Here is a 27665-nt window from a genome sequence, read left to right as displayed (position 1 = left end):
AAGCTGCTCCCCGGGTTCGCTAGTGGCTGCTCCTCCAGGCGAGCACAGGGCCAGCGTGGAGTTGGAGCTTTGTGAAGTAGCCAGTAAATCAGAACGCCTCCGCTAGGTGCAGAGCACGGTGGCAGCGGGCCACTCTGCCAGTGCGGTAGTCGGTGGGACCGAACTCCACACTCGGGAAGGGGCAGGCAGCCGGCGCCGGGCCTGTGCTGCTTCTCTGGTTTGGCCAGGAGACCGCCAGCCCCACTGCAGGTCCTGGTCCCTGACATTCCCTGGCACCAAGAGCTGGGATCAGAGATTCCCAGCTGCACTCACTGAACAGTGATTATTATTTTTTTTTCCTTCCCCTCCCTGAATTCTTTAGCTGCCAAACCGGGGGGAAAAATCAAGAGCTGCGCTTTTAAACGAAGTTGCCCTTGCTGGTGTTCAGGGTAAAAATAGAGGCGGCCGCTTGGACCGGCTTGGCCCTGAGTCCAGGCGTCCCGCGAGCCGGGCTGGAGCTTCGCATTCGGGAGTGATCCCTGGAAACTGCCAGCAGGTGCTGCTCAAGGTACGGTGGCAGGCTGAGAAGGGACAGGGCCTGGGTGCAGGGAGTCTCTGCGGGAGGGGCAGGAAATGAAAGAGAAACCAACCCCGCTTAGAGCTGCGCTGACCAGCGCACGCCCTGGGCCCTGGAATTCAGCAGGGAAACGCTGATCCTTAGCTCAGAGTATTCCACAGAAGCTGTTTTAACCTGCCTGCTTCCTCCACCACCCCCAACTTGATTTCCATGGAGAGAGAGGAGGCTTTCCCAGTGTAGTTTATCTTTGAGGTTGGGGAATCCAGCTATGTCATGTCACAGCTACTAGACTGGCTTAGCAGGTGGGCACTTCCGTGGTGTCAAAGGCCAACAAGGGTCTCAGAGTGACCCGTGTGAGGTAGGTGGCCTCTGAAGTCAGGGTCCTCAACATTCCCATGACACACATACTTAAGAAACTACCAGGATTCCCGGAAATAGCACTATGGTTTTTTTGACCCGGAGGTTATAGATCCCATTTTATAGATGGAAACACTGAGGCTTGAGTTTAAGAGATGAGGGACCCTCAGAGCTGGGGTCTGATCCAGGCACGTTTCTGTGACACCCATTCTGTATTTGGGTGCAAGAGGTACTTGCCCTGAAATCATGTGTGAGGCAGGAGGTGAGTTTAGATGCCAGAGGTTCTTATCAAATAGTACGGAAGTGCTCTCTTCCAAAGGTGGGCATAGGATGGAGCATCTCTGGATTTCTTTGTCTTTGTCACTCATATTCCTTTCTTCCGCTATAACTTCATTCCCTACTTCAGTTCTCTTATGCGGTTCTTAGAAGGCTTCTCTCCCCTCCTCCCCTACATATAACTAGCACTCACACTTTGTAGTCAAGATACCCTTGCACAGACAGCCCCTGGTGTCCTAAAGGAGCCTTCCCCCCACTACACATCAGGAGACCAGAGCCTCTGTATTTTGCTTGTGGGCACAGTGAAAAGTTTATTTTATGCATGTTAAATCCGGCACACAAAACAACATATCTGGTCATATGGCTTTCATTAGCTCCCAATTTTGCACATTTTATCCAACTTGTCATGAGAACCTGGCCAGTGCTTCAGCTGTGCTCTCTCCTGAGGACAACGGGACCATCTTCACTAAGCTTATCAGTAGTTCCTCTCTTTTATGGTATCTCCCTGCCAATGTGATTCTCCCCACCCCATCCCACCCGGTCCCAGAAATCCCCTAATTAACTATACTTGTATTTCAAAAGAGTTCACTTCTTTTCATTAAACTCACATTTATAATGTTTATAAGTTATAGGGCTTGAAGTTCTAGCCTAAAAAACTATATGTGTGTGTGTGTGTGTGTGTGTGTGTGTGTGTGTGTTGTTTTGTTTTTGCTAGTTAGGATAGGACTCTTAAAGATCAAGGCAGGCAGGGTACTTAGGAAGTTCACTTGTAAAGGACTATTTCCCAAGTCTGGGGTGATAAATGATGTATGAAGTGGGCATTCAATTTCAAGGTGTAAATTAATAGTGTGAGTCAAGGCAAGGAGACCATCACCACATGGACACACAAATTGCCCTATGTTTTTCTGCAAGAAAATATCTTATTTTAATCATAATTATAAAGTTAGACTTCCTATAAAGAACACTATGGATTTTCTTTGCTGTGGAAAAAGTAAAGTGCTTTGCAAATAGAGGCAACTTTATGAAGTAACAGATGTTTTATGTACAGGCATAAAACTGAACCTGAATATAACAAGAAATATGTGTGAGTAGTATAAAATCAAAGCTGGACATTCTTGGAGGTGTGTATGCTTGTATTTGATTCTCCTATTTTTGTTTCATTTATTTATTTATTTATTTATTTATTTATTTATTTATTTATTTTGTAAAGGGTGGACTATTCCTAGCCACAGGCTTTACTGGCTCAGTACATCACCCAGGTAGTGTCTCAGAAGCCAAGAGGGATTTCCATTAGATAATGAATTATGAAATGTCTCACACTGGAAAAACTAGTCATCTGCTGATGTCATGCTGATTCTAACCAATCCTAAACAAAGCCCAGCCCCCTCCATGAGAGGTACCAATGTCTGAGTGTACAACTAAGTACTACAGTATAAAACTTCACAGTGCCAATACCATGAAGAGGAACTCAGACAGCTCTGACCTCATGATACAAGAGCCGGCTGGCAAAACAGAAGGGACCAAAAAGGTAATGCTTTTAAATTCTTGCTTATGAGCTTTCTACAAGTTAAAATTCACTATGGTTAAGAGGACTTTTACAACTTTTTGGCACCTCCATAGGTATTTGTATCATTTTCTATTGTGCAGGCAGGTTAATACTGTCTTTAATAGTCTTAGAGCATGCAAATAGATTATGTGTTTATACAATCCACTCAGCACACATATACAAGTACATATGCCAAAGAGAAAGCTATTTTTAAGAGTTCCATTTGCAAACAGTAAATTCAGGGAACACACACATATTCACATGCAGAGAGAATCCAAACATTGATAAGTTGTTCTTATCCAAATGCTACTATTAGGACTCTTGAGTTGTTTAGAGTCATTAAACTTTTAGCTCTATGTTAGTCTGTCTTGTAAAACTTAACTGCATCACAAAATGCTCCGGGTTCTGTATCTGTAATTCCAAATAGGTGGGTGACGTTATTATAATACAAAGATACTTTATTGAACTTTATAATGCCCATGCTCCTACTTCCCTCATCTTTATGCCATTCCTCCCTTTATTTAAAAAACATGAGAGTTTTAGGTAATATGGACAGTCTTGTCAACAACAGCACAGTCCTCCTACCCCTGAAAAGGTGTCAGAGGGCTGGTAACCAAGAAAGTCTTGTGCCTTGTTGCTTTTGAAAAAGGTAGCATTTGTATGGTTTAGAAAAGCATTGTTACCTTTCAAAACTGCAAGTTTAACTTAGTGTCATGATTTTATCAACCTCATCTCCTTGTATGTAGACCTCATGCTTGTAGTCCTGACACCTATTTCCTCTGTCCTCATGACCTGCTTTGCTAGATGAGAATGCTCTGGACATGGTAAATGTCAGGTAGAAGCAAAGTGCATCTACAGAAACTAAGAGGACTTATGTGTAGAGAAGAAACTGAGAGGGAAGGACAGCTTTAACAGATGGGCGCTTTAAAGATACTTCTGCAAGATAAAAGCAATAAGACAGAAAATGAAAAGGGGGTGTGCAGAATTTAAAAAAAAAAAGCCTCAGAAAGGCATTGTTTTAAAATGCACATTTGTCTTGTTCTGTGAGCATTGTAATCTTTGATGATTTCAGCTCTGCTTTGAAGAGAAAGGAAGGAGCCAAGCAGGCTACCATGAATTCTATGGTTAATACCAGGAGGGGGGCAGAAAAACAAAACAGAACTAGCACATGCCAGAGAAAAATAATTTGTCAATATAATTTAGAAAGTCTTCCCTCATAGGCTAGTTATTTGCACCATAAGAGTATACTCTTTTTTATGAAAGAATTAGAGAAAGGCCAAATGAATTCTGTGCTTTATCTCTGAAGCCAGGAAAAGGGACAGTGAGTATGTGTGCATACAGGACAGAGAGAGAGAGAGAGAGAGAGAGAGAGAGAGAGAGAGAGAGAGAGTACCTTCTCTGATTCGGGCATGTAAAGGGCATGTAAAATGCTGCTTGCCCAAGGGAGCCTCCAATGCCCTGCTGTGGTGCCCAGTTGGCAAAAGCTGAGTGTATTATATGACCCCAGACAAAAGTTCTGCTGCGCTCCAGGTCCCATTGGATCGCCTGCTGGCATGAGGATCCTGAACATTTAAATATGAATGAATGGCAGAAAGGAATGGTTCTGGATTCTGTCAGGCAGAACAATCAGCTGTCCCAGGCAGCCCCTCTGCCCCAGGTTCAGTCCCCTGACCTGTAAGATCTACTGAGGGCTTCCCTCAGCCCCCCCCCCATCAAGGCCAGGTGGGTGCTCACTCCAGGGTAGTGCAAGGCCATGGGAGAGGACTTTGGGGGCACACTTTCCAATCAAGTTACCTCAGTGAATGGAGACAGTTTGTTTGGGTTTTCCCTTCCAAAGAAGGAAGGTAAAACTGACTGAGCAGAGAAAGAGGAAAAGGAGGGGGGAAAAGTAGAATAAAAAGAAAGAAACCCCTAGATGAAAAGTGAACAGAATTAGGAGCATTTATTGTAGAATGGGCTAAAGAATCACCCCCCACCCCCAGAGAATGGTAGGATTTGAAGAGAGGTGTGTGTGTGTGTGAGGGAGCAAGGAGCAGAAGGAAAGCAGCCTGTCAGAAAGGGCTGTCCCTCCCCCGAGTCCCAGCCCTTACTCACAGCCTCCCTCCCTCTCCCATTCAGTCACTCACTTAGGGCCAATCCGTGTTCTCTCTCTCTCTCTCTCTCTCTCTCTCTCTCTCTCTCTCTCTCTCTCTCTCCCTCTCCCTCCTCTCCCCTCCCTCTCTCCCTCCCCTTCCTTGCTCTCCCTTTCTTTCTCCCCCTTCCCTCTGTCTTCTCTCCCCCTCTCTCCTTTCTCCCTGTCTCTCTCCCTCCCATCCTCTCTCAGTCTCTGTCTCCCCCCCCCACCCTGTCTCTTCCTTCCTCCCTCCCTCTCTCCCTCCCTCTCTCTCTCCCTCCCTCCCTCCTTCCTTCTCTTTTACTCGGAGACAGTCAGAACTCTCCTCCCTGACAGCCACAAACCTACAGCCCTGACTGCATTCACAGAGAGGGAACCTGCAAACAAAACTTCACAGAAAACTTTTTGCTCTTGTTCCAGAGAATTTGCTGAAGAGGAGAAGGAAAAAAAAAAAAAAAAAGTCCAAAAAGAACCTGTGCGTGAGGGAGGGGGAAGGAAAAGCAGGGCCTTTAAAGAAGGCAACCTCACGACTTTTGCTGCCAGGATGCCCTTGCTTTGGCTGAGAGGATTTCTGTTGGCAAGTTGCTGGATTATAGTGAGGAGTTCCCCCACCCCAGGATCCGAGGGGCACGGCGCAGCCCCGGACTGCCCGTCCTGTGCGCTGGCCACCCTTCCGAAGGATGGACCTAACTCTCAGCCAGAGATGGTAGAGGCTGTCAAGAAACACATCTTAAACATGCTGCACTTGAAGAAGAGACCCGATGTCACCCAGCCGGTGCCCAAGGCGGCGCTTCTCAACGCGATCAGAAAGCTTCATGTGGGTAAAGTGGGGGAGAACGGGTACGTGGAGATAGAGGACGACATTGGCAGGAGGGCCGAAATGAATGAACTCATGGAGCAGACCTCGGAGATCATCACCTTTGCGGAGTCAGGTGGGTGCTGGCGTTGGGGGGTGGGGGCGGGGGCAGGGAAATGTATTTCGTTGACAGTCCTAGCAGGAACTTCTTTCCCTCCCGCTAGAGACTGCCCGAGAAGGTTATTAGTTATTAGGTGATGGTGGCGCCGGAGAGGCAAAGGAGGGGGAGAAGACTTCTTTGCCAGGGAGCCCTGCCCCGTGATGGCTAGCTTACACTTGCTAAATAAACTCAGCGGTTACCCAGAGAGGAAGCTCCTGGGCCGGTTTGGAGGTGGAAGGCAGTCTGTATAAGACACCCTGGCTGCCCTGCCTAGGAAGCCAGATCGGAGTAGCCAGATGAAAGCAGGGCATTTGGGGGGTTGGGGGGGTGCAGAGGCAGCATCTGGACCCCATCCAAAGTTTTTCTGGGGTAGGAGTGAGAGTGGCTGGGGGCCTGGTGCAAAGGCACTGATGAAACCACTGTCTGAAAACAAATCTTTAAAGGTCTGATCTGGGGCCACATTGGAGCCAGACTTGGGCACATTTATGAGTGACAATCGTTTTCACCTCTGGAAAACCTGCCTCTGTGCACAAGCCACCCAAGACAGCAAAGAGCAACCCTCAGGGTAGTTAGCATTGAATTAGCCATTGCTTTTGGAACAGTGACATCTTTGCTTTTGGAATAAAAACAAAATAAAAAACAAAAGCAACAGCATCAACAAAAAGCCAAAGAACTTCACCCCCAACTCAGTTTTATTCTTTGTAAAGTTACTAAGAACTTTTTGCCAAGGAATGCAATCTTGACAATGTGCTCTCAGACATGATGAGCTACTCAATCCTTAAGAGGAAGAACTTGAATAGAATTTAATCATTGGCTCAGGTCCACACTAACCTGTTGCTGTGTAGAAAATACCTGTTTAAAGCCAAGACCCTAGACTTGGAACTGGCTGTTCATACCACCAGGAGGACACAGATCTTACTGCAAGTCTGTAAGTCTGTGGAAGCCGGCATACAGATGGGTTAATAATACCTTTTCACTTTCATGGTAAATGCCAGGCTAAGGAATAGGATCCCTTGCCAAAACCATTTGAAAGGAATGCCATTGTTTTGTTTGGTACAGCATATGGCTAGTAAAGTATGTGCAGGGACTCCCAGCATTTTGTTTAAAAGTTTGCTGCAGCAGTATAAACAATTAAGGCAACACTCAAAATTTCCAATCCTGAAAACCTGTTGACTCAGATGTTCTGTTTTCAAGAAAGCCATTCAAGACCTGGGCATCCTTGTGGGGGAGGGGAGGGTAGGAGCCCATAGGCTGCTGGTTTGGTGGCTTCCTCCTAGTAAGAAGCCTTGCTACCCCAGCAGTTTCCTAGAGAGGTTAGCTCTATGTCTTACTTTGTTACCTACTAGCTTCTTCTTGATACATTTCCCCAAACCTTAGTTACTGTGACTTTATTTTCTGAATCTGACTGAGGAAAAAGACAGGTTGGACCTTTCAGGTTGCCACTTAATTTCTTCATCTTTCATAGTTGGAAGGTGAAAGATAATTTTTATAACTCTGGTTGGGGTGAGTGTGTGTGTGTGTGTGTGTGTGTGTGTGTGTGTGTGTGATGTGTTCTGTGCTCCAGAAGGTTGATCCTGGGCCTTACGTGTTCTTATATGCAACCTTCACCTATGGTGACCTCGATTGCAGTTCCTATTAACTTGGTTTTAACTGTATCATGTGACTAAGTATACATACGGACTTCTGCCATGATTAACTGCACCAGCACTCTATCCTTCCCTCTGACTTTCTGGGCTTGTATAGAAAATTCATCTCTTGGCAGTTAGAGATTTGGCAAAAAATTAGGCCATTTACACTCTTTCTTACTTATGGCCTTCTCAATGCTAATGACTCTCTCAGTCATATAGGAGCTTGTCATTTTTGCTTCTCTGTTGTTCAGTGTAAGAGAAAATGAGCTGCTATTTACAACGGTGATTCACTGGACTCACACATTGAATGAGTGTAAAACTTGTAAATGGAAAGTCCTTGTAGTTCAGGAACATGGTGTGTTTGTTACAGTTGCTTATTTTCTCATGTGAGAAGTAGCACATGTTGACATCAAGTTGATAGAATATAATTTCACATATGTAAGTAAGGATCATAGTATAGACAATCTACTCTCTAAGTAGTGTAGAATATGATATAAGCCATTAATGCAGGGAACGTATTTATCATCTGATTAATTAGAGCAAATATATGAAAATGAACTGCACAGGTCTGCGTTGTTGCTTTGGGAATAATTCTGCTTTTCTATGTAGTACATTTATTTACATATGTCAAGAATAGAAAAGGGCATGTACTATTTTTTCTTTTCTTTGTAATCACTAGTATAGCATAGAGAACAGCTGATGAGTATTACCTGTAAGCACACTACAGATGTGCCTTTTCATATTAAGATTCCTGATATGGGATGTGTGTTTTACTTTGTTCTCTTCACTCAAGATGGTTAGCTAAAGTTGCCAAATCATGAAAATAAAGATACTGCAAACACTACAGTACAGTTGACCTTTTAACTGAACTATTGGGTTCAGGGGGGAAATATTTCAGCTTTGTGAAATGTATTGGATTGCATTTACTAAACAGCAGGCATTCACTCTCAAGCTCTCTGAAATATGCTCCAATAAACAAAAGTGATTTTATGTTCACAGGTGTCACCCAAGAGTGCTTCCCAAAGTTAGCATATGGCTGGCCCCACACCCCCAGAGCTTACTTTTCTTCAAAGAAATGCCAGTATGGATGAGTAAAGCCAATCTAACTATGACTTAAGTTGTCAATGAAATCGAGATCAGAGGACTTCTTGGCCTATGCACAGTGTTTTATCTACTTTTGCTTAGTAGTTCCTCAGTGAATATACAGTAGCAACCTACCATTGAGTATGCAGAGATTCTGCCATGGTTAGCTGCTGATTTTCACAATTAGCTTACTGGAGTAAGGATAGAGAAACAAAATAAGTGATGGCTGAATAAATAGATACTGCCCAGTGGTTGTCTAAAGTAGCGCTCTCCCCTCCTGGGGGACACCAGAGATAGAAAATCTGAGTTAGACATGAGCTCACCTGAAGACTATCTCTCCACACCCAAAGAAAGCCATCTAAAAGTGGAGTAAACTCCCACAGCTCAATTACCACCTTTTTTTTTTTTTTTTTTTTTTTTTTTTTTTTGACCTGCCTTGTGAATTACACCTCTCTGAACCTCTGAACCTCTAATTTTGGAATTTTGGAAAAGATTGGCCACAAGAGGGCGCATCCTTAAAACTTCATGTCTTTATCAGCTAATCTGGAAAAGGCAGTTTTGTGTCCACTTAAAGCCCCAGCCTGTAGCGTCCTAATCTGGAAGATTACCAGTTACTTTCTCCCAGAAATCTCGTCTTCCCGAAGGGTTAAGAGTTTATGCGCTGAGAGGAGCACCACTACCTGTAATACATAAAGTGAGACAGAACCGCAGCAATAGGAATGCTATGGTCCACATGAACATTCCACTGCTCCATCGGCCACAGAGTAGGGATACATTTCAAAAACAAACAAAGCAGAGCTTGGGATGTGCGTGAATCATCAGCCACACCGATGTGAGCACAGTCTCTCCCTAATACGGTCACCTGGGTTTTACAAAAACACCTTCCATCTCCCCTGATTCTGCTCCCTAGTTTGCCTGCCTTATTAATGCTTTTCACAAAGAACAAATGACAAGTGGCTTCCAACAGGGAGGAAAAAAACCAAAAAACAAAAAAGGCTATTTAACACCTGGTAGGAACTTGGAGTTCAGCTGCTGAGGATGCATTTGTTTCCTAGCTGAGAGTGTGGAGAGAAACCATGGGGGAAGGATGTGCAAAGAGAGCATCCCCCTCCTCCCCCTCCCCCCCACGTGTGGAGTGGGTGTACTGTAGTGGGGATGAGGAGATGTCAGGGGAGAGATGCAGTTTTCACATGGAGAGAAGGAGTGCCTTCCCACTTTTCATGAAAATACTTATTTGTCTTGGCCCTTCTGTTATATCAAACTTGAGCATGATCTCTTCACTTTAGCTCGGAATTCTTCATGCTTGACTGACTGGTTCCTAGGTTTAAAAGTGTAAAAGTTTTGATGAACTCTGGAAAAACTCTCTGGGGTTGATTCTTGAGAATTTTTTTTTCTTCTATTTATATTATGAAGTAAGACACCTTTTCTTTTCTTCAACCATTTAACCCTTTTCATCATTATTTAAATGGAAGAAGCAATGAATGATACATTACCCAGACCTGAAGATTTACAATAATTCAAAAATGGATCCCAATGAGAGATTAGACAGGATAATTTGCACAGGCAAACTAATATGCCTGCTGTAGGCAAGATTCTCTATAGTAGGACAGGGGAAAAATAACCTTTCAGACCTCACTTGCTGCATTCTGCAGAAACCCCTGGAAGCTGGCCAGAGGCCGACTTAGTGCCTCAGAGAACTGTAATTCTGGCCCGTTATGTTACGGACTGTGCTGTATGTAGGCACAGGGAAACTGGGTGAAGAATGGAAACTTAAAGTAACACATATTTTACAGCAGAGTCCTGCTCCCTTCATGGTAGGTTTTAATGTGCCCTGTGTGAATGGCAAGGCTTTCCACATTAACAGAGACATAATTATTACCTATTTGTAAAAGAGCAGCATATTTTACCTAGGACACTGGTGAGGGAAACCAGCCTAAACTAAGAGCTGGAACTCTATGTGTATATTGATTATTTGGCTGGAAATTACGATATACTCACAAATCTAATAGCTGGACTTTGTGTATGTGGAATTTGCATATTAATGTTGGGGAAGGGATCGAGGAGCCTGCCTCTTGAAGCTCTAGCATATCTTTGTGACCAAGCTAGTGAAAAATCCTGAAAGCAAAAGAGAATTTCTACAAACACCCTTCCTTTAGGCTTCCATAGACTTTCTTTCTGTCCAGCCCTCCCACCAGGCAGCATTGCAGAGGTATTCCCTATAAGGTACAGAATTTATCCCTACTGAATGATGTGCCCGTTTTCTTCTGCTTTGCTACGTGTCCACCAAACTCACCCACATGGATTTGCGTGGGACTTTCTTAGTGAATTACTCAGACAGAGCAGGCTGTGATACAAGCTTTGCTCACAAGCCTCAGGACAGAAAATAGCATAGAGGAGGGAAAGAACATTACCAGGGAGCAGTTAATGAAAGGTTAGGGAGCCAGCAGCTCTATCCGGGGAGCTGCGGCCTGGTGGAGGAACTCAGCACACACCTGTACACATGAGCGCCATACTTGCTCACGCAGCATTATGGGAACGTGTTTATTTCAGGATTTTACAGCAGCAGTTTTTTAAGCGAGGCCTGAAATGGATGGAGAGTTGGTCCTAAACATCTCAGCCTTAGATATTTTTCTTCCCTTTTCCAAATCGTTACATGCTCAGCTTGGGGCCTCCAGGAAGCATCACTGCAATATAGCAATTTCTCTCAGGTAATAGAAACCAAGGGAATATAACATTTAATAGCTATATTTTTCATCCTTATGTAACTAACATGAGAGTTGTAATATATTTCTGAAGCCAACAGGTCTGATAAATGGTCAATCCACTTCAGCTCCTATTCATCTCACTCTCCCCACACCCTTCTGCAATGAAAGCTAAGGTAAAAGGAAAAAAATGCACTGCTTAATAAGTCAGAATACAATAGAACTTGTAAAATGTACCTGCGCATGAGGTAGATGGAGGAAGACTTGACTCTCTCCTCCCCCTGTCCTCCTGGGCATACGGCAACAGCATTTTCATGAAATTGGATCTCAGTTTTATTTTTTTTTTCCCCTGATAAAATATCATGCAATACACAAATAGCAGTTCCAGAAATGGACACCAGGAGAAGGAGGGGACAGGCATGTCAATTAGTAGGGGAAAATCCAAATGTCAGAAATATGGGGGAGAGATGAAGCAAGCTAGAGTGGAAACAAATACAGGAGCAGAGGCTTTCGGCTGGGTAATTAAACTGCGGCACAAATCAGCACCCTTGCCTCCCGTGACAAGCAGGCAATGGCTTGCAGTTAATTGTCAGCCAAGACCAGCCTGAAAGTCGTTTGATGATGACTCTCTGAGCCTAGTGTAGCAGCACCTGACAGACTGAGCCCCCTCTAATGAGCACTCTCTTTGTACAATCCTCTTGCAGGAACACTAAATCATTTGCTTCCAAGTACAGCCCCTCGGAAGAAGGGGTGGAGCTACCTCATGCTTTAGAAACTTGTTCCCATGAAATGAGGTGCCATCCTGCAGGCTGTGTGGCAGGAGCCCATGGCCTGAGCCTTGCTGGACACGATAAAAAGCAATTCATATGCGTAGCTGCTTGTTCTAGCTTGCCAGTTAGTCTTCTCTTGTCTCCCTATCCCAGCATCTGCAGTCAGCTCAGGACTGCTTATGGGAAGCCCAGTGTGAGCAAGTCAGTCCTGCAGTCAGCTGCTCTTATCCTTATACCCATGCCAAGTGTGCAGGTGTGGACCAGGACAGAGCAGAGTTTGGGAGAGGGTTGCCATACTAGAGACCCAGTGAGCCTTGCCAGATGGGAGATGTTTCCCAGGGAAAGACAACAGCCCCTGCTGGCTTTTCTAATTTAGCTGCTACTTTTATTCTCTGTCTGTGGACTGACACCCCAAGGAGCTCAGAATTTCAGAAAGAGTCCTGCTCAGAGGCAGGGAGGGAAATGGTAGGTAGGTAGTTAAATTTTTCTAAAAGAATAGCAGACATGCGCCTGCAGTGGAGGAATATGTGGTCTTCCAGGCTCCCTGTACACAATCCCTCCTTTACTCCAACCTTTCTGGACCCCTCTACCCTTGTGTGCCCTAAAGCCCTCATGATCTGCTGCACTTACCATCTTAGATGTTGCTTCCTAGTGCGTTTTGCTTTCTTATAGAAATAAACAACAACATAAAACCTACAAACTTTAGCAAAGGGTGGTAGTAGGATCCACTTTTAAAAACGGTCACCATGTTTCCCTTTCTCACTGTTCCTGGCTCTTGTATGCTATGGAGTCAGGATCTATTAATTATTTATTTTGACTTCTAACAGAAATGTGAAGTCACTCAGAGGAATGCCTCTGCTACCCCATCTTCCTGGCAGACGTTTAGGCAGATGCCAGGGGGTTCTCCCTGCCTATAGTCAGTGCTCCCTGGCTCTTGCCTTTGTGAATTTATCAGCTGTAGTAATAGTATACAATGTGTTAGATTGAGATTGGAATCTACTGTGTGCCATGCACAGAAAAGCATACCTTCTGCTGTAGTACACTTGAGACTGCTGAAATTTATGGTGCCATAAACATCTAAAGGTCTTCACTGATGAGTAGAGCCGGATTTCTGTTAGTTGTGGAAATCCAGTTAGGGAGATCCTCCTAGGGAGCTGTGATGTCAAAGAAACCTCTTGAAGATTGTTCCCAGACTGTACATGTGATCCATGTACAGCAGACAACTATGAGTAGGGACATGATCATGTAAAAGAGAGCATGCTTTTATATGCCTCCCAATGGTAATGTGGAAGCGAAGGAAAATATATACTCAATCAAAGGATTCTAGTCTGGACATGTGTTTCTTATTATAAATGACACAGCATAATAAATCTACAAGTGTCTGTGAAAAAAGGAAAGATCTACATAGATCTTAATGGTTTCTGGGATGTCTTCTACTTTAAAAGCAGATAAAAGGTGAATTATATTTTAGGTATTTATGTGGTATATTCTAAGTGATCAGAGGAAAAAAATAAGTGATTCAGAGATAAGAGTTGCTTTCTTAATTTAAGGCAACTCAATTCTAATATGCACCCATTTGTTAATTAGTAATCTGGTAATTACCTACCCTTTCTTTGCTGCATACTACACCATGACAGCAAATAAGACAAGCATGACCTAATCTGGTTTCCTAAACTCAATCAGTCTGAGGATGGTAGTAGGTGAGGATAAGGAAGGCAGTGGAAAGTGGCATCCAGTCAGTTTAACAAAGGCATTGTTCTGGCTGGCCCAGGATGTTGCAAAAAACAATCAGTGTTACTGCTACAGGTGGGTTGAGTGCATAGAGTTCACAAGGGGTTAAGTAGGTGGGCCACAGGGACAGACATGGACTTACATGAGGTGCTCAGTCCAAAGTCATGGGGAGTTTGTTGAGTAGTGGAAACAAAAGATCACAGAAGAAGGGTCAACTGTGATCAGAACCAATTTTAGGAAGATTTCTTTAACTGCTTAATGGAGAAGCAACTTGAGAGAGGGCTGACTCAAAGCTTTGGAGGTCATTTGGTGAAAACTCCGATACTGTAACTGGGCACAGATTGACAGACAAATTAGGTCAAGTGGTGACAGGAAGAAGACATTGGCTCAGAGTCTGGCCTACACTGACCCAAACATAGATGCAGGGGACAGGTTTTGGCTTTTTGTGGGAAATAATTCCATAACTTCCAGGGATTTTTATTCATGATTCTTCCCATTCTTTCAAACCTGTGAGATCCGGGATCAAACGTCATCACGTTATTCTCACTTTGTAGATTAAACTAAAATGCAGGAATGAATGAAATAGATGCAGGAGCCCAGGCATCCTTCATCACAGAGCAAGCCTACACACTTGTTTGTTAGTAGTGTCTTCCATAACTACTCAATTCTGTGTAAGTGAAGCATGGTCACAGGCAACATGAAACTGCATTGTATAGACACTAAACTTTAGATTTCAGGTAACTTTCACATGTAAAAAAATACTATTTTTTTTCAATCAGTTCAAAACTGTAAAACTCTTTTCAACTGAGTGGCCATATGAAAACAGATTTATCTCATGTGTGGGCTGTAAATTGCTGACTGAGCATTGTGCTAGGTAGTGGGTAACACGGTTCTTGTTGCCTGGAGTTAGTGATAGATGTACAATTTGCAATTAACATGTGTTCTTTCTCTCTCTCTCTCTCTCTCTCTCTCTTTCTGTATCATTTTATCATCAGGCACAGCCAGGAAGACACTGCATTTTGAAATTTCCAAGGAAGGCAGTGACCTGTCAGTAGTGGAGCGTGCAGAAATCTGGCTCTTCCTGAAAGTCCCCAAGGCCAACAGGACCAGAACCAAAGTCACCATCCGTCTGTTTCAGCAGCAGAAGCACCCACAGGGCAGCTTGGACATGGGGGATGAGGCCGAGGAAATGGGCTTAAAGGGGGAGAGGAGTGAACTGTTGCTATCAGAGAAAGTGGTCGATGCTCGGAAGAGTACCTGGCACATCTTTCCAGTGTCTAGCAGCATCCAGCGCCTGCTGGACCAGGGAAAGAGTTCCCTGGATGTGCGGATTGCTTGTGAGCAGTGCCAGGAGAGTGGTGCCAGCCTTGTGCTCCTGGGCAAGAAGAAGAAGAAAGAAGTGGACGGGGATGGGAAGAAGAAAGACGGAAGCGATGGAGCGGCTGAAGAGGAAAAGGAACAATCACATAGACCTTTCCTCATGCTGCAGGCTAGGCAGTCAGAAGACCATCCTCACCGCAGGCGTAGGCGGGGCTTAGAGTGTGATGGCAAGGTCAACATCTGCTGTAAGAAACAGTTCTTTGTCAGCTTCAAGGACATTGGCTGGAATGACTGGATCATTGCTCCCTCTGGCTATCATGCCAACTATTGTGAGGGTGAGTGCCCAAGCCACATAGCAGGCACCTCTGGGTCCTCACTCTCCTTTCACTCAACAGTCATCAACCACTACCGCATGAGGGGTCATAGCCCCTTTGCCAACCTTAAGTCATGTTGTGTGCCCACCAAGCTGAGACCCATGTCCATGCTATATTATGATGATGGTCAAAACATCATCAAAAAGGACATTCAGAACATGATTGTGGAGGAGTGTGGCTGCTCCTAGAGTTGCCAGGTCCCAGAGGAAATGGATCTAGAAAGTCCAGAGAAGACAGTGGCAAAATGAAGAAAAAATATAAGATACCTGAATTAAACAAAAACAATCAGAAAAATAGAAATAAAAAACCCCACAAAAACAAAAACTAAACTGAGAACAAACATAATGAAACAGATGAAGGAAGTTGTGGAAAAATATCCTAAGCCAGGGCTCAGAGATGAAGCAGTGAAGGAAACAAGGATTGGGAGGAAAAGAGAGAATGATGTACCCTTTATTTCTTCCAAAACCAAACTGATTGCATCAGTTTTATCAGACTGGGTATTGTCCTCTCTCCTGCCTCTTGCGGTTCCCTTTTGAGCCTGGAAGTCTACTTGTCTATTCTGCAGTAATGTGGGCTAGTACAACCCAAATAACGTCTAGAAAGCCATGAGTTTTAAAGGGCCAGTCCCACCCAGTTACCCAGGTCATAAGTATGTCTATGTGACATTATCTCTGTGTATTTTACACAAGCCCAGGCATGTGGGCTTGAGCACACACACACATGCACAGGCACACACACACACACACACACACACACACACACACACACACACACACACAGAGGTATTTCCAAACACCACATGCATACACATACTGGTAAAAGAAGAATTCTGTGCGGGTGGTCACATTTTCTTTTCTGTACCACTTTTGCCACAAGACAAAAATCAACATAAAACATTGAGAACAAGAACGGAAAGAGTGAAAGATCAAGGAAAAAAGAATACCAAGTTACATTTCGTTAAGGTGCTTATGATCTTAGAACTATGCAACCTAATAGGTTTGAAACTGTTTACCTGAAAGAGGACAAAAAGAGAGACTTTTTTGTATTGGAAGTAACCTGATTAATTTTTATTTTCTTCAAGGAGAGATACTTGAAAGGAATATGTTTGTCCATCTGTTGGATTCAAACATTTCTATATTTTGTAAATGTTGTTTTTTTATCGTTTACTATTTGCACTACAATGGTGTTTGACCTGTCTAATCCTTATTTAACAAGTATTTTCTTTGGGTGGGGGTGGGGGTGGGGTTCAAGAGCTGCACTTCATGTGAGCTATAAAAGAACTGCTACAGCACACAAAATAGCTATTTTTATTATTATAATTATAATTATTATTATTATTTTGTACCTTAAAAATAGACACATACACCAAAGACATTTGTGTGAGCCTTTAAGCAGTCTGTCTGTGGTTGGTATTGTTCACCATCAATGAGTCAGGGTTGAGATTTAAGGTTGAGTTAGGTGGGTTGTGTTCAGGCTTAAAAGACCTGAGAGGTTTGAGTTTTGACTCGTTTTACATCCACGAAACAGGACATTTCATACTGGATGTACAGTAGTGTACACTGTTGGATTATCAAGTTCAAATTCATGAGACTACATGCTTTTATGTGTATATATACATTGCTTGTGCATATGCATACCTGTGTGTGTATATATACATGTATTGTACCATGTCCATACACATTTTAAGCACTTCAGGCTGTCATTTTTTTAAATGTTCTTAAAACAATGAATGTTTGTGTGCAAAACACAGTATTTTTAAGAAGGATAAGTGATAGATTTTTCTTGCTTTTACTCTGTATTAGGTGGGTACATTTCAAACATTTGGATGGGAAAAAGCCTGAAAATCCCAGTGAGTATCCAGCGAGGCCCTCTTTAAATGTACAAGATGAAATCCCCCCTCTTTCTCATCCCTGCTCCCTACAAGTAATCCCCTGTGGGGAAAACAGGATGTTAAATACAAATGGTGGGCTTATATTTATTATTTATTGGAATCAATCTTAAATCAGAAACTTTTTTGGAAAGTATCTCTAGGCTAGAATAAAATTTCTTTCTTCTTCTTCTTCTTTTTTTTGAATAGTGTCTTTACTACTTAAATAATAATCTAAGCAGGAAAGTATTTAAGATGGTGGGAATTAAGGGAGAGAACACTTAGGAGCCAGGGATTAGGGTATAGTTGTACAAATCCCTAATATTTTATTTTACAGCCAAAAACTCTTGATGTGTAAGTTTGTATTTTTCAGAGGCAAAACTGAAAAGATTGTCTTATAAATATCAAAATACATGCTTAAACCCAAGTTTCTAATTTAGTCCAGTATTTTGCTTGTCTAAAACAGCTAATAAATTATTCATTTATGTATTTAAAATACAGAGACTTATTTTTACGGACTTGTTTGAAGTTTGAAAACTTTATAAAAATGAAAAACTCTAATTAAGAAAAACTATATTCCTCAGTATTTTATAAAACATTGAAACTTTTAGCATTAAGTCAGTCCATAGATTAAAGTCCTTGTAGGAAAATGAAATACAAGTGAGAAATGAAATCTTACAAAAGCTGGTTTAACTCTTAAAAAAAACTAAGCCAATATATATTCTATATTATACATACATCACCACATTAGGCTGTATGTAGGCAATCTACTTTAGTCTTGTTACTGGGCAAACATACTTACTGTGTTCCAGGGGCCCTCCCTGTCTTATGCAGGAAATGCATGAACTGCATAAGAAATGATTATAATTAAGGTCCATTGGCCTTGGAGATCTTGCATGTGGGGACAGATGGCATGGGATGAAAACTGAGGGGAAGTAGATGGCCAGGTTCAACTTTGCCAATTTATATGAAAAACTTTAGGGCCCTCTGAACTGTTTCCTTGGTACTGAAGCTAATACTGGAACCTACAGAAATAGTATGGAGAGGTCTACTGTGCCATATCAGAGACAATCTAGATCATGGGAAGAGCAGGATTTATGAAACTACTATTTATAGTTCTCTTTCATGTGAGATGAATATGAAATCTCTTAAGGCCCTTAAAATTCTAGATGTATTGGGGGTAAACTCGGGTTTAATTAGTAACCATAGTAATTAAATCTTGAAAAAAAAATGAATTCCACAAGACAATGTATTAATTGGGGATCAAGTGACTTGGTTGTCACATACCAATAAACTACATCTGAGCTCATCAAATTTGTATGGTCTTGCAATAGAATTTAAATTGTTAACATCTTTAAGCATATTAGATATTATTTTGCTATAGTAAGCACTCTCAGAAAACACAGTCTTGTGAACAACCGATCCTTTTAGGTAGCTACTTAGTCCAAAATCAAAAAGCTTTGACTGTTTCTTTGTGGTGTGTTTTACCTAGCATCAGAGTGGCTCTATCTAGTCTCCTAATTTTCTCTAGGATAATTGTTAAGGACCTGCCCACATGAATTCCAGAAGTCATGAAGAGCATCTGTGCTCAATATCTCCTTACAAATTACTCTGTAAGCTTAATTGACATCCCCCCCATCCCAAAAGTAAGGCAAATTTCAGCACAATGACTGAAATTTTCTTGTCCTAGAAGACCAGCCAATTCTATGTTCATTTAAGATTGATTCCACACTCCATTGTCAAGGAGAGGCCTTGCATTTTTATAAAAGGCAGAATAAGCAAAACTGTTTCACATTTGTGGGACTGAACTCAAGAGGTAACTAAAAACAAACAAATAAAAACAAAACAAAATATGCCTCAGTTGTAGTAAACATATATTTAAATGATTGTGGTCACTTGAAAAATATGATTTCCTGTGGGCCTTTTGGCAAGTTCCCTTTTCAATATAAGAAAGACTCAATTACCCCCAAAGCCCGCATAAGTGAAACTTGTAGATGTGGGCAGGAGGTTTGCGGATGAAAACTTGTATGTGTTTAAGTTAAACTTTCTAACATGCAGAAGCTATTGGATGGCTCAGAGATAATGAATGCTAAGAAGCTGTTCACATCTTCAAGAGCAGAATCACAGTCTCAGCTATATTATTATTTATTTTTATGCATAAAGTGAATCATTTCGTCTGTATTAATTTCCAGTGGGTTTTACCCTCTATTTAAATGCTTTGAAAAACAGTGCATTGACAATGGGTTGATATTTTTCTTTAAAAGAAAAATATAATTATGAAAGCCAAGATAATCTGAAACCTGTTTTGTTCTAAAACCTTCTATGTTATGTGGTTGATGTTTGTTTGTTTTTATTTTTATTTTGTGAGTTCTTTTGCATACTATATGCAATTCTTTAACCAATGTCTGTTTGGCTAATGTAATTAAAGTTGTTAATTTATATGAGTGCATTTCAACTATGTCAATGGTTTCTTAATATTTATTTTGTAGAAGTACTGGTAATTTTTTATTTACAATATGTTTAAAGAGATAACAGTTGGATATGTTTTCATGTGTTTATAGCAGAAGTTATTTATTTCTATTCCATTCCAGCGGATATTCTGGTGTTTGCGAGGCATGCAGTCAATATTTTGTACAGTTAGTAGGCAATATTCAGCAATGCCTGATAGCTTCTTTGGCCTTATGTTAAATAAAAAGACCTGTTTGGGATGTATCCTTTATTTTTGTTATTTGTTCACTTGTTTTTCAAGATCAACTGTCATGCATACCACTACACATTTGCTAGGTGGTAATTTTGTTTCTATTGTAATTTTGCAGAGATGATAAAGAGACTAATTGTGGGATGGAGTGCAAATTATTGACTGAGAGAAGTCAAGTAGAGGAGTATCTATCTATATTGCTATGGTAGAACCTAACAGTAGTAGGCTATGATATTTATCTTGTATTTATTTTATTATTTTTCTTCTCTGACTGTAGTGTCAATCATTTATAAAGCAGATACTCTTTACTATTCTCCCCACTCTGTTTCCATTTTCCTTCCTTTTTGTCTAGGGCAATCCAAGGTAGAGGACAGTAAGAATGAGAAAGTAATAAACTTCATTCTAGTACCAGAACTAACAAAAGCAAGTTGTGGCCAAATGTCAATTCAGGGATTAGTTAATATTTAATCTTTCCTTGTATAGTTTCCATCTGGTTTGGTATCCGAACTTGAGGGTGTTTATTACCTCATTTTGTCCTAGTTTAATTTAATTTCTGTTGCTGTTGCTGTGTTAAAAAAAAAAAAAAAAAAAAAAGCAACAAAAAGCAACATGTGGAGTTAATGTGTTTATTTCATCTTACAATTTTAGGGTAAAGTCCATCATTGTGAGGAAGTCAAGACAGAACTTCAAATGGCTAGTCACATTACTTTCTGTCAAGAGCAGAAAAGAAGAAAGTGTATGTGCTCAGTTGCTTGTTTGTAGCCATTTCAATGTTCTACCCTCATGCACCATCCCCCTCATCCCCCTTCCCCCGCCCATGGCCTAGGACATCAAACAATACATTAAAAATCCAATGAGTTATAAATGAATTAGCATTGTGAATTTTATACAGATACTATCTTAATCTAGAGAAACACAACTGAAGTTTAAAAAGAAATATTGGTAATTTGCAAACACACATTAGGGAAGAGAGAATGGGTCGTCATTTTACACCCAAACCCATGTTCATTGCGGTTTCAGCTTTTGTCAGAAAACAGTTGTGTTAGGAGGTACTGTCAGCCTGGCATAGAATAGAGCCTAGATTCCTTCTCCAGTTGAAAGAACAGCTATTTCTGCGGGGCTGCAGCTCTGAGTGTTCTCTTTGGTCTGTGAAAAGGAAGGGTTAGTCTCTATGACGCCCTCTCTTGCTTTCCTTAATTGTCATGCAATTAGTGACTACAGTAAGAAGAATAGGAAAAGCGAATTGTTTACCCACAAGCCAAGTACCACGGGGCAGTCTCAAGACTGTTTGGAAATGTGCAATTGCCTCATTCTATGATGTCTAATTTCATAAAAGCTTGTGTTCCAGAGAGTTTAGATTCATCAAGTGCACACCAGAGAAATATTTTCCCCGTAGAATACATAGCAGCTAAGATCTAGAGGTGGTTGGGGGAAATATTAGGGCTACTGCCTGAACACACACGATGAAGAGCCCCTGTTTCGTTCCCTCAGGAAGGAGTCAGAGGAAGTGCTGGTTCACTGTTCATTCTGTCAGAAAGGAACAGAAAAGCCACACCCGGCCAGAGCTAATTTGCTGCTGTATTTCTTCCTGTCATGGTGCTGGTCTGCCCTCTCATCATTATGATGTGGGGCACACAATGTTCTGACACAAATACTATAATGTGGCAACAAAAGCTCCCACAGAATCCTCTTTTCATTAATGAAGTTGTCTCAACACAGTGGAGTATCAAGGCTAAGCTGTGTGTAATGCTCCATACTCATGGGATAGAAATGGTCATTAAGGCAAAACTCTTCCATTGTGAAAGAATGAAAAAAAGAAAGAAAGAAAGGAAAAAAAAAAAAAAAAAAAAAAGACAAGCTTTGCTAATCTATGCCAGAAGCAGGCAAGGCAGGCCTAAGGCAGGGGATGACAAAGCACCCTGCTTCAAAGTGTGTATTGTGCTAGTGCTGCCGAGTCCTTTGAAGACAGGCATCAAACTCTTCTAAATGGAACCAGGGAGGCTTCTGCCATTGATCTCAGCAACAAATGTTTGTGTTTCATGGTCAATTTGTTTATCCCTCAAAGACTTTTAGTAATGCTGTCATTAAATAAGGCAGTCTCTTGATGATAAAACTAATTTTCCATATGAGTAATCATATCCTAAACATTACAGATCACCACCTAGATGCGATGGCTGGAGGGTAAAATGAACCTTTAGTAGCTGACTATCATTATTCAAAGTGTTATGAGGCTCACAAGTCGAAAATCAACAAATGCTAACACTAACACTCAAAATAATGAATATACACTAGTCTTTACTGCATCATGGGCTAGCTATTACCATCAGGGAGTCACTGGCAGGCAGGACATACATATTTGTTTTGCTAAGGGAGATCTCTAAATTGATGTTTTTTTTTGTTTTTTTTTTTTTTTTTTTTTTTTTTTTTTTTTTTTTTGACAATTTGGTTCAGTATAAGAAGTGATGTCAGTCATAGTATCTATTGATTAATGGAAGGGACAGCTTGGTAACTACAAGCCAGGCTTGGGAACAGTTCTCAGACAAAGAGAGCTGAGGATGCCTATTGCCCATGGCTGACGCTGCAACACACACACACACACACACACACACACACACACACACACACCTACCTACCTAATAAAGCTCTTTTATGCTTTTAAATCATGTACAAATTCTAGCTCTATTTTTTCAAATATGAACCCCTCTTGTTTTCTACTCCCCCTTGAACAACTTCATGGCTGCTGCTTCTCTTTTGGTGAGTCAACAGAACAAATTCTTGTCTTCCTTCTGCTTCTACATACACTTAATGTATTTACAAGCCAACTATCTACTGAGCAGCAGTTACCAATAGCACTGTGTTGAGAAGGGAAGGGTGGGGTACTGACACACAAGGATGAAGAATGTGGTGCCTCAATCAGCCAGCCAGTCTATCTATGAGATTGCATTGACATCTATGGGTCTCAGTGTCCATATCTTCAGAAAGGGCCGAGTTAGTATGCATGAAGTGTATTTCATGCTATGGATCATAAAATATAAAGTAGTTGGTCATGGGCTAAACATGTCTTCCAGCTTAGATTTCTGTCTGTTTTCTTCTTGGTTTTTGAGACAGGATTTCTCTGTGTAGCCTTGGCTGTTCTCAAACTCATTCTGTAAAGCAAGTAGGCTTTAAACTCACGGAGATCCAACTGCCTCTGCCTCCCAGGTGCTGGGATTAAAGGCATAAGTCACCTCACCCAGCTGCTATTTTATTTTTTTATGTATCAGCATTTTCTAAATAATGTCAACAGCACTAAAATATTTAATTTAATTACTTGTTGTAGAAAAACAAAAACAATTGGGATAACTGCTCAAAACAGTCGATTAGCAGATTGCTTCAGAATTACTTTTCTAAAATTACTTTTTTAAAATTAAAAATTTAAAAGTTAAAATGTAATTGTATTATTTTCCCAGTTTCCTTTATTCTTTCCAGTCCTTCCTGTATACTCATGTTTGAAGTGATGACCTCATTTTCTTTATTGTTATCATTACACATTTATAATATACAGTTTTCTTACATATGTTTGTAACAATAGTATAGCTTATATGTGTAACAATAACAAATGCTTATATATGCCTAAATATATAACAAGGTCCTGACCAATTCATTTAGTATTACCTGTTTGTATATGACTTTAGGGTTTCCACTTTGTGGTAGATAACCAATTACAGTGCTCATTTCAGGGATGACTATTTGTCACAGCATCCCTTAGTGAACTGTAGTTCTTTTATAGGCATGGGGCCCCATGAGATTTCCCCCTTCCACATTAGTGTGTCCGTTGGCATTGTCCTTGTTCAGATCTTGTTTAGGCAGTTATAATTTCTTTTTCTTTTTTTTTAAAGTTATTTATTTATTTTAAATCCTGACCATAGCCTGCCCCTCTTCTTTTCTTCACATTCCATGCCCCTTCTGTTCCCTTAATCCACCCATCCTCTGTGTTTTCTCAGAAAGGAGCAGACCACCCATGGGCATAACCAAAGCATAGCACATCAAGCTGCCATAAGACCAAGAACCTTCTCCTGTATTCAGGTTGGGCAAGGCAATTCAGCATGAGGAGTAATTTCCTGAGAGCCAGCCAAAGCACCAGGGGCAGGGTGCTGTCATTTCTATGAGAAACACTTTCACAGTAGATTTCCTGTTCCTCTGGCTCTAACACTCTTCTGTTCCCCTTTCTTAACGTTTCCTGAATCTTAATTGCTGGAGTCATGTTGTAGATGTATCCATTGTGGATGGGTGTCCCACAATCATTTGTTATCTGCATTTTGACCTGTTGTGACTTTCTGTAATGGTCTCTGGCTGTTGCAAAGAAAATGTTCTTTGATGAGGGGTGAGACCTACAGTTATCTGTGGGTATAAAAATATTTCAAATGTAGTTAGGAATTATGCTGGTTTAGTAAAGTGATGGTAGTAGGTTCTCCTCTGAGTTGCAAGACGTCACTAGCCATGGGTGGTTGGTTGGGTTTCTAGTACCCAGCATAATTTCCCTTCTGGTGAGTAGGTCTTAAGTTCAATGTACAGTTATTGGTTACTGCTAATATATGAGTGCCCTTAGAGTTAACATGCCATACTTGTCATTGTTGTAGTTCACAGGTATGGTATTGCAGCTAGGAAAGACTGTTGGTTACTTTCCCTGCTTGGAAGTTTGCATAACACCTTCTAGCACTACAAAAACTAGTCCCCAGGAAGGAGGCTTTCAGGTCACATTCTCTCAGATCCTCTTGGTCATGTGTCAGAGTGCATAGTGTTTTCAGTGATAGGGACTTATTTTCAACCTCTAGAAGACAACCAGGGACAATAGCAATAACTTATATTGTTTTGAGAGTCTCCTAGACTCTCCCGACCAACAATTCGAAATGTTTTCTATGCCTGGTATTGATTGGGGTTATTGTTAGATAGTCTATAACTCTTGAAAGAAGTATTGTTAGCCCAAATAGATGGCATTTTTTGTATTAAATGTGTAAGTATACACATGGAATAATTATATATGTGATATAAATTTTAAGTAAATAAATAATAATTTGATTCTTTATGTTCTTTGAAACATTCTTAGAGTTATTTTTCCCTCCTTCTTTTTCCTTCTGTATTGATATATTTCTTCCTTCCCCAGTTAAAATCTTCCATTTCAATTTACCCATACTGATTTTTTAAAAGGAGGTTGACACTAATAGGAAAGATTTGGAAATATACAATATATCTTAACTCTCATAAAGTTTACAAAAGTGTTAATATTAATTTTTATCTCTAAATTTGCCCACTCTAGCTATGTTTTGCACTCATTTAAAACATATTTTAAAAAGTTTATTTATAAAATTTTGTGTGCATCAGTGTTTTGAGTGTATGTCTGTGTACTGTGTGCATATCTGGTGCCTGCAGAGGTCAGAGAGGTCAGAAAGGGACATGTGATCCTCTGGAACTGTAGATATGGATGGTTATAAATAACTCCATTGGTTCTGGGAACCACACTCCATCCTCTGGAAGCACTGATCCATCTCTTGAGCCCTTCACACATGTATTGTTATAGGTCTGTGTTTCACTGCATGTTACTCAATTTCTACCTTTTTGTCCCACTGCCCATCATGAGTTTGTGGATTTTTTTCATTTCATTGTTATTTTCTATCATTTTTTACACTCCCTTTTAAATCTGAAAGCCAAGTGAAAAGGTAAGTAAATGTTTCAAATGCAGCTTCACATCCTGCATTAGATATTTTCTGATGTCAGTTTGTATAGTCACCTATAAATGTCATTAAATATGCTTGAAGTAACATGTTCACAGTGACACTGAGAAAGTGGCTCAATGTTTCCTCGCACTTTAAAAATTCTTTAACAAGCCAATATAGTGGAAAAGTGAAGCTGAGGTTTTTTGTTTTGTTTTGTTTTCGTAAGAATATAAAGATAGAACACATGGAAAACTAATATGTACCCTACCTATTAGTGACTGTGACACTGAAACTGTTAAAAACCACACCTGCTGCCTGGCCTTTCTTCTGCTCAGATTGTCTTTTCTAGACTCATGAGTAGTATGTTAATCAGTGTAACTGGCAGTAGGTTGAGTGACACAAAGATCCATGTGTTAAAAAGGCTTGTGTCCCCATCCTGCAGTGCCATTGAAAGGATCCTTTAAATGTTAATTCTTATTAAGAGAAAGTTAGGCCCCTATGGACATATGGTTGAAGGGGACATCAGGACCATGGAACTCTGTTTTGCTTTCTAACTACCATGAGGTAAACAGGTCATTCTATCAACTGCCACTGCCAAGACACCCTGCTGGCCTACAGAGCCTAAAGCGGTTAGTTCAACTTACAATGGACACAGAAACTTCCAAGACCCTGAGCCCAAAGCAGTTTTCCCTTTTCTCAAGTTGATTAGCCTCTTTGTTTGCAGTGGTGCAAAGCTACCAGCACAGTTAGCCTTCCACTGCTATCATAACATACCTGAGGCAATATGTACAAAGACAAGATTTATAGTTGCTCACAGTTTGGAGGTTTTAGTCAGCATTTGGGGGGTCTATAGACAAGTAGCAGCACATCTTTGTGGGACTACTAGATGGAGCCAAATAACTTACCTTATCTTCCAGAAAGCCAAAGACAAGAAGCAGTGGAGGAAGGCCCATAGATTCACTAACAGATGTGTGCAAACTTATAGACTTGGCTTCTTAGTAAGATGGTGGGAAGACTGGAGGCCTTGTCACTGAAACTGAGGGAACAGTAAAGATAAGATTAAAACAACAACAACAACAACAACAACAACAACAACAACAACAACAAAAAACCTCTTATTCAACAAGAGCCAAGTAAGTGAACTTGCTAAGAAGGAAGAGACTTAAAAGCAGAGCAGGAAGGCCCTACTTATAGTCTAGTAGGAAGCCCTCTGCCTGCTTACCAAACAAAGCTGACCAGCACAAAGCAGCAGAACTTGGAGGCAAGTGCTATCTTCACATATAACCTATCTGTAGGTCCAGAAGGGAACACTGAGAGTGAAGGGATGCTAGGGAGTTATTGCACCAGAATACCAAGAACATTGAGGAAGTAGAAGCCAGTGGCTCCCATTAGCCCCTCTTGCATACAGTGCCTCATAGGGCCTGCTGGTGGTAATATATTATTGATGATTTAATAAAGCTTGCCTGAGGGTTTAGAATACAAAACCAGCCACATGCCATAGAGACCAGGCAATGGTGATACACATCTTTAATCCCAGGACTCAGGAGACAGAGGTAGATGGATCTGTTAGTTCAAGGCCACACTGAGCTACATGGAATTGATCCAGTCTAAAAGGGAAACAGCTCATGCAAAAGTGATCTCAGCACTTGGGATCACATGCCTTTAATCCTAGAATTACGAGGTGGAGGCAGGAGTGATATGACTGGGAGGAGACAGGAACTCAGAAGATTGCAGTCCGAGTCTTAGTGGAGAGCAGTGCAGTTGCCATTGTACACTGAGGATTCGTGGAGACAGGATCACCTATTTTGGTCTGAGGTAGAGGTAAGAGCTGCTAGCTGGCAACTTTGCTTTTCTGCTCTCTAACTTGAACCCCAATATCTGTCTCTGGATTTTTCTTATTCATATTACACCTGCTAGAGCCAGAGGGATCTGAGGATGTCACCTGTCACCTTTAACCCAGCACAGATGTCCCTTTTTTTTATGTAATTCAATTTC

The 27665-nt window shown here is 41.3% G+C and overlaps 1 protein-coding gene across 2 annotated transcripts; it reads left to right on the top strand.

Moving 5' to 3' along the window:
• Positions 1–361: 361 nt before the first annotated feature.
• Positions 362–17180, top strand: Inhba (inhibin subunit beta A). 2 transcript variants are annotated; one of them, XM_051194718.1, is made up of 3 exons: positions 362–547; positions 5269–5780; positions 14714–17180. In XM_051194718.1, the coding sequence occupies exons 2-3, from the start codon at positions 5393–5395 to the stop codon at positions 15598–15600; spliced, it is 1275 nt and encodes a 424-aa protein (XP_051050675.1). In that variant the 5' UTR covers positions 362–547; positions 5269–5392; the 3' UTR covers positions 15601–17180. The 2 variants fall into 2 exon arrangements, with proteins under 2 accessions (XP_051050675.1, XP_051050674.1); XM_051194717.1 differs by lacking the exon at positions 362–547 and adding an exon at positions 2610–2717.
• The last annotated feature ends 10485 nt before the right edge of the window (positions 17181–27665 follow it).

Source organism: Phodopus roborovskii, unplaced genomic scaffold, assembly GCF_943737965.1.
Source record: "Phodopus roborovskii unplaced genomic scaffold, PHOROB, whole genome shotgun sequence".
Lineage (NCBI taxonomy): Eukaryota > Metazoa > Chordata > Mammalia > Rodentia > Cricetidae > Phodopus > Phodopus roborovskii.
The sequence above is the reverse complement of the archived record's forward strand: the minus strand, read 5'-3'. Positions and strand labels throughout refer to the sequence as shown.

Coding starts and splice junctions, on each gene's coding strand:
- Inhba (XM_051194718.1), top strand. CDS start 5,393: ATGCCCTTGCTTTGGCTGAGAGGATTTCTGTTGGCAAGTTGCTGGATT. Junction 5,781..14,713: donor CATCACCTTTGCGGAGTCAG/GTGGGTGCTGGC, acceptor TTTTATCATCAG/GCACAGCCAGGAAGACACTG.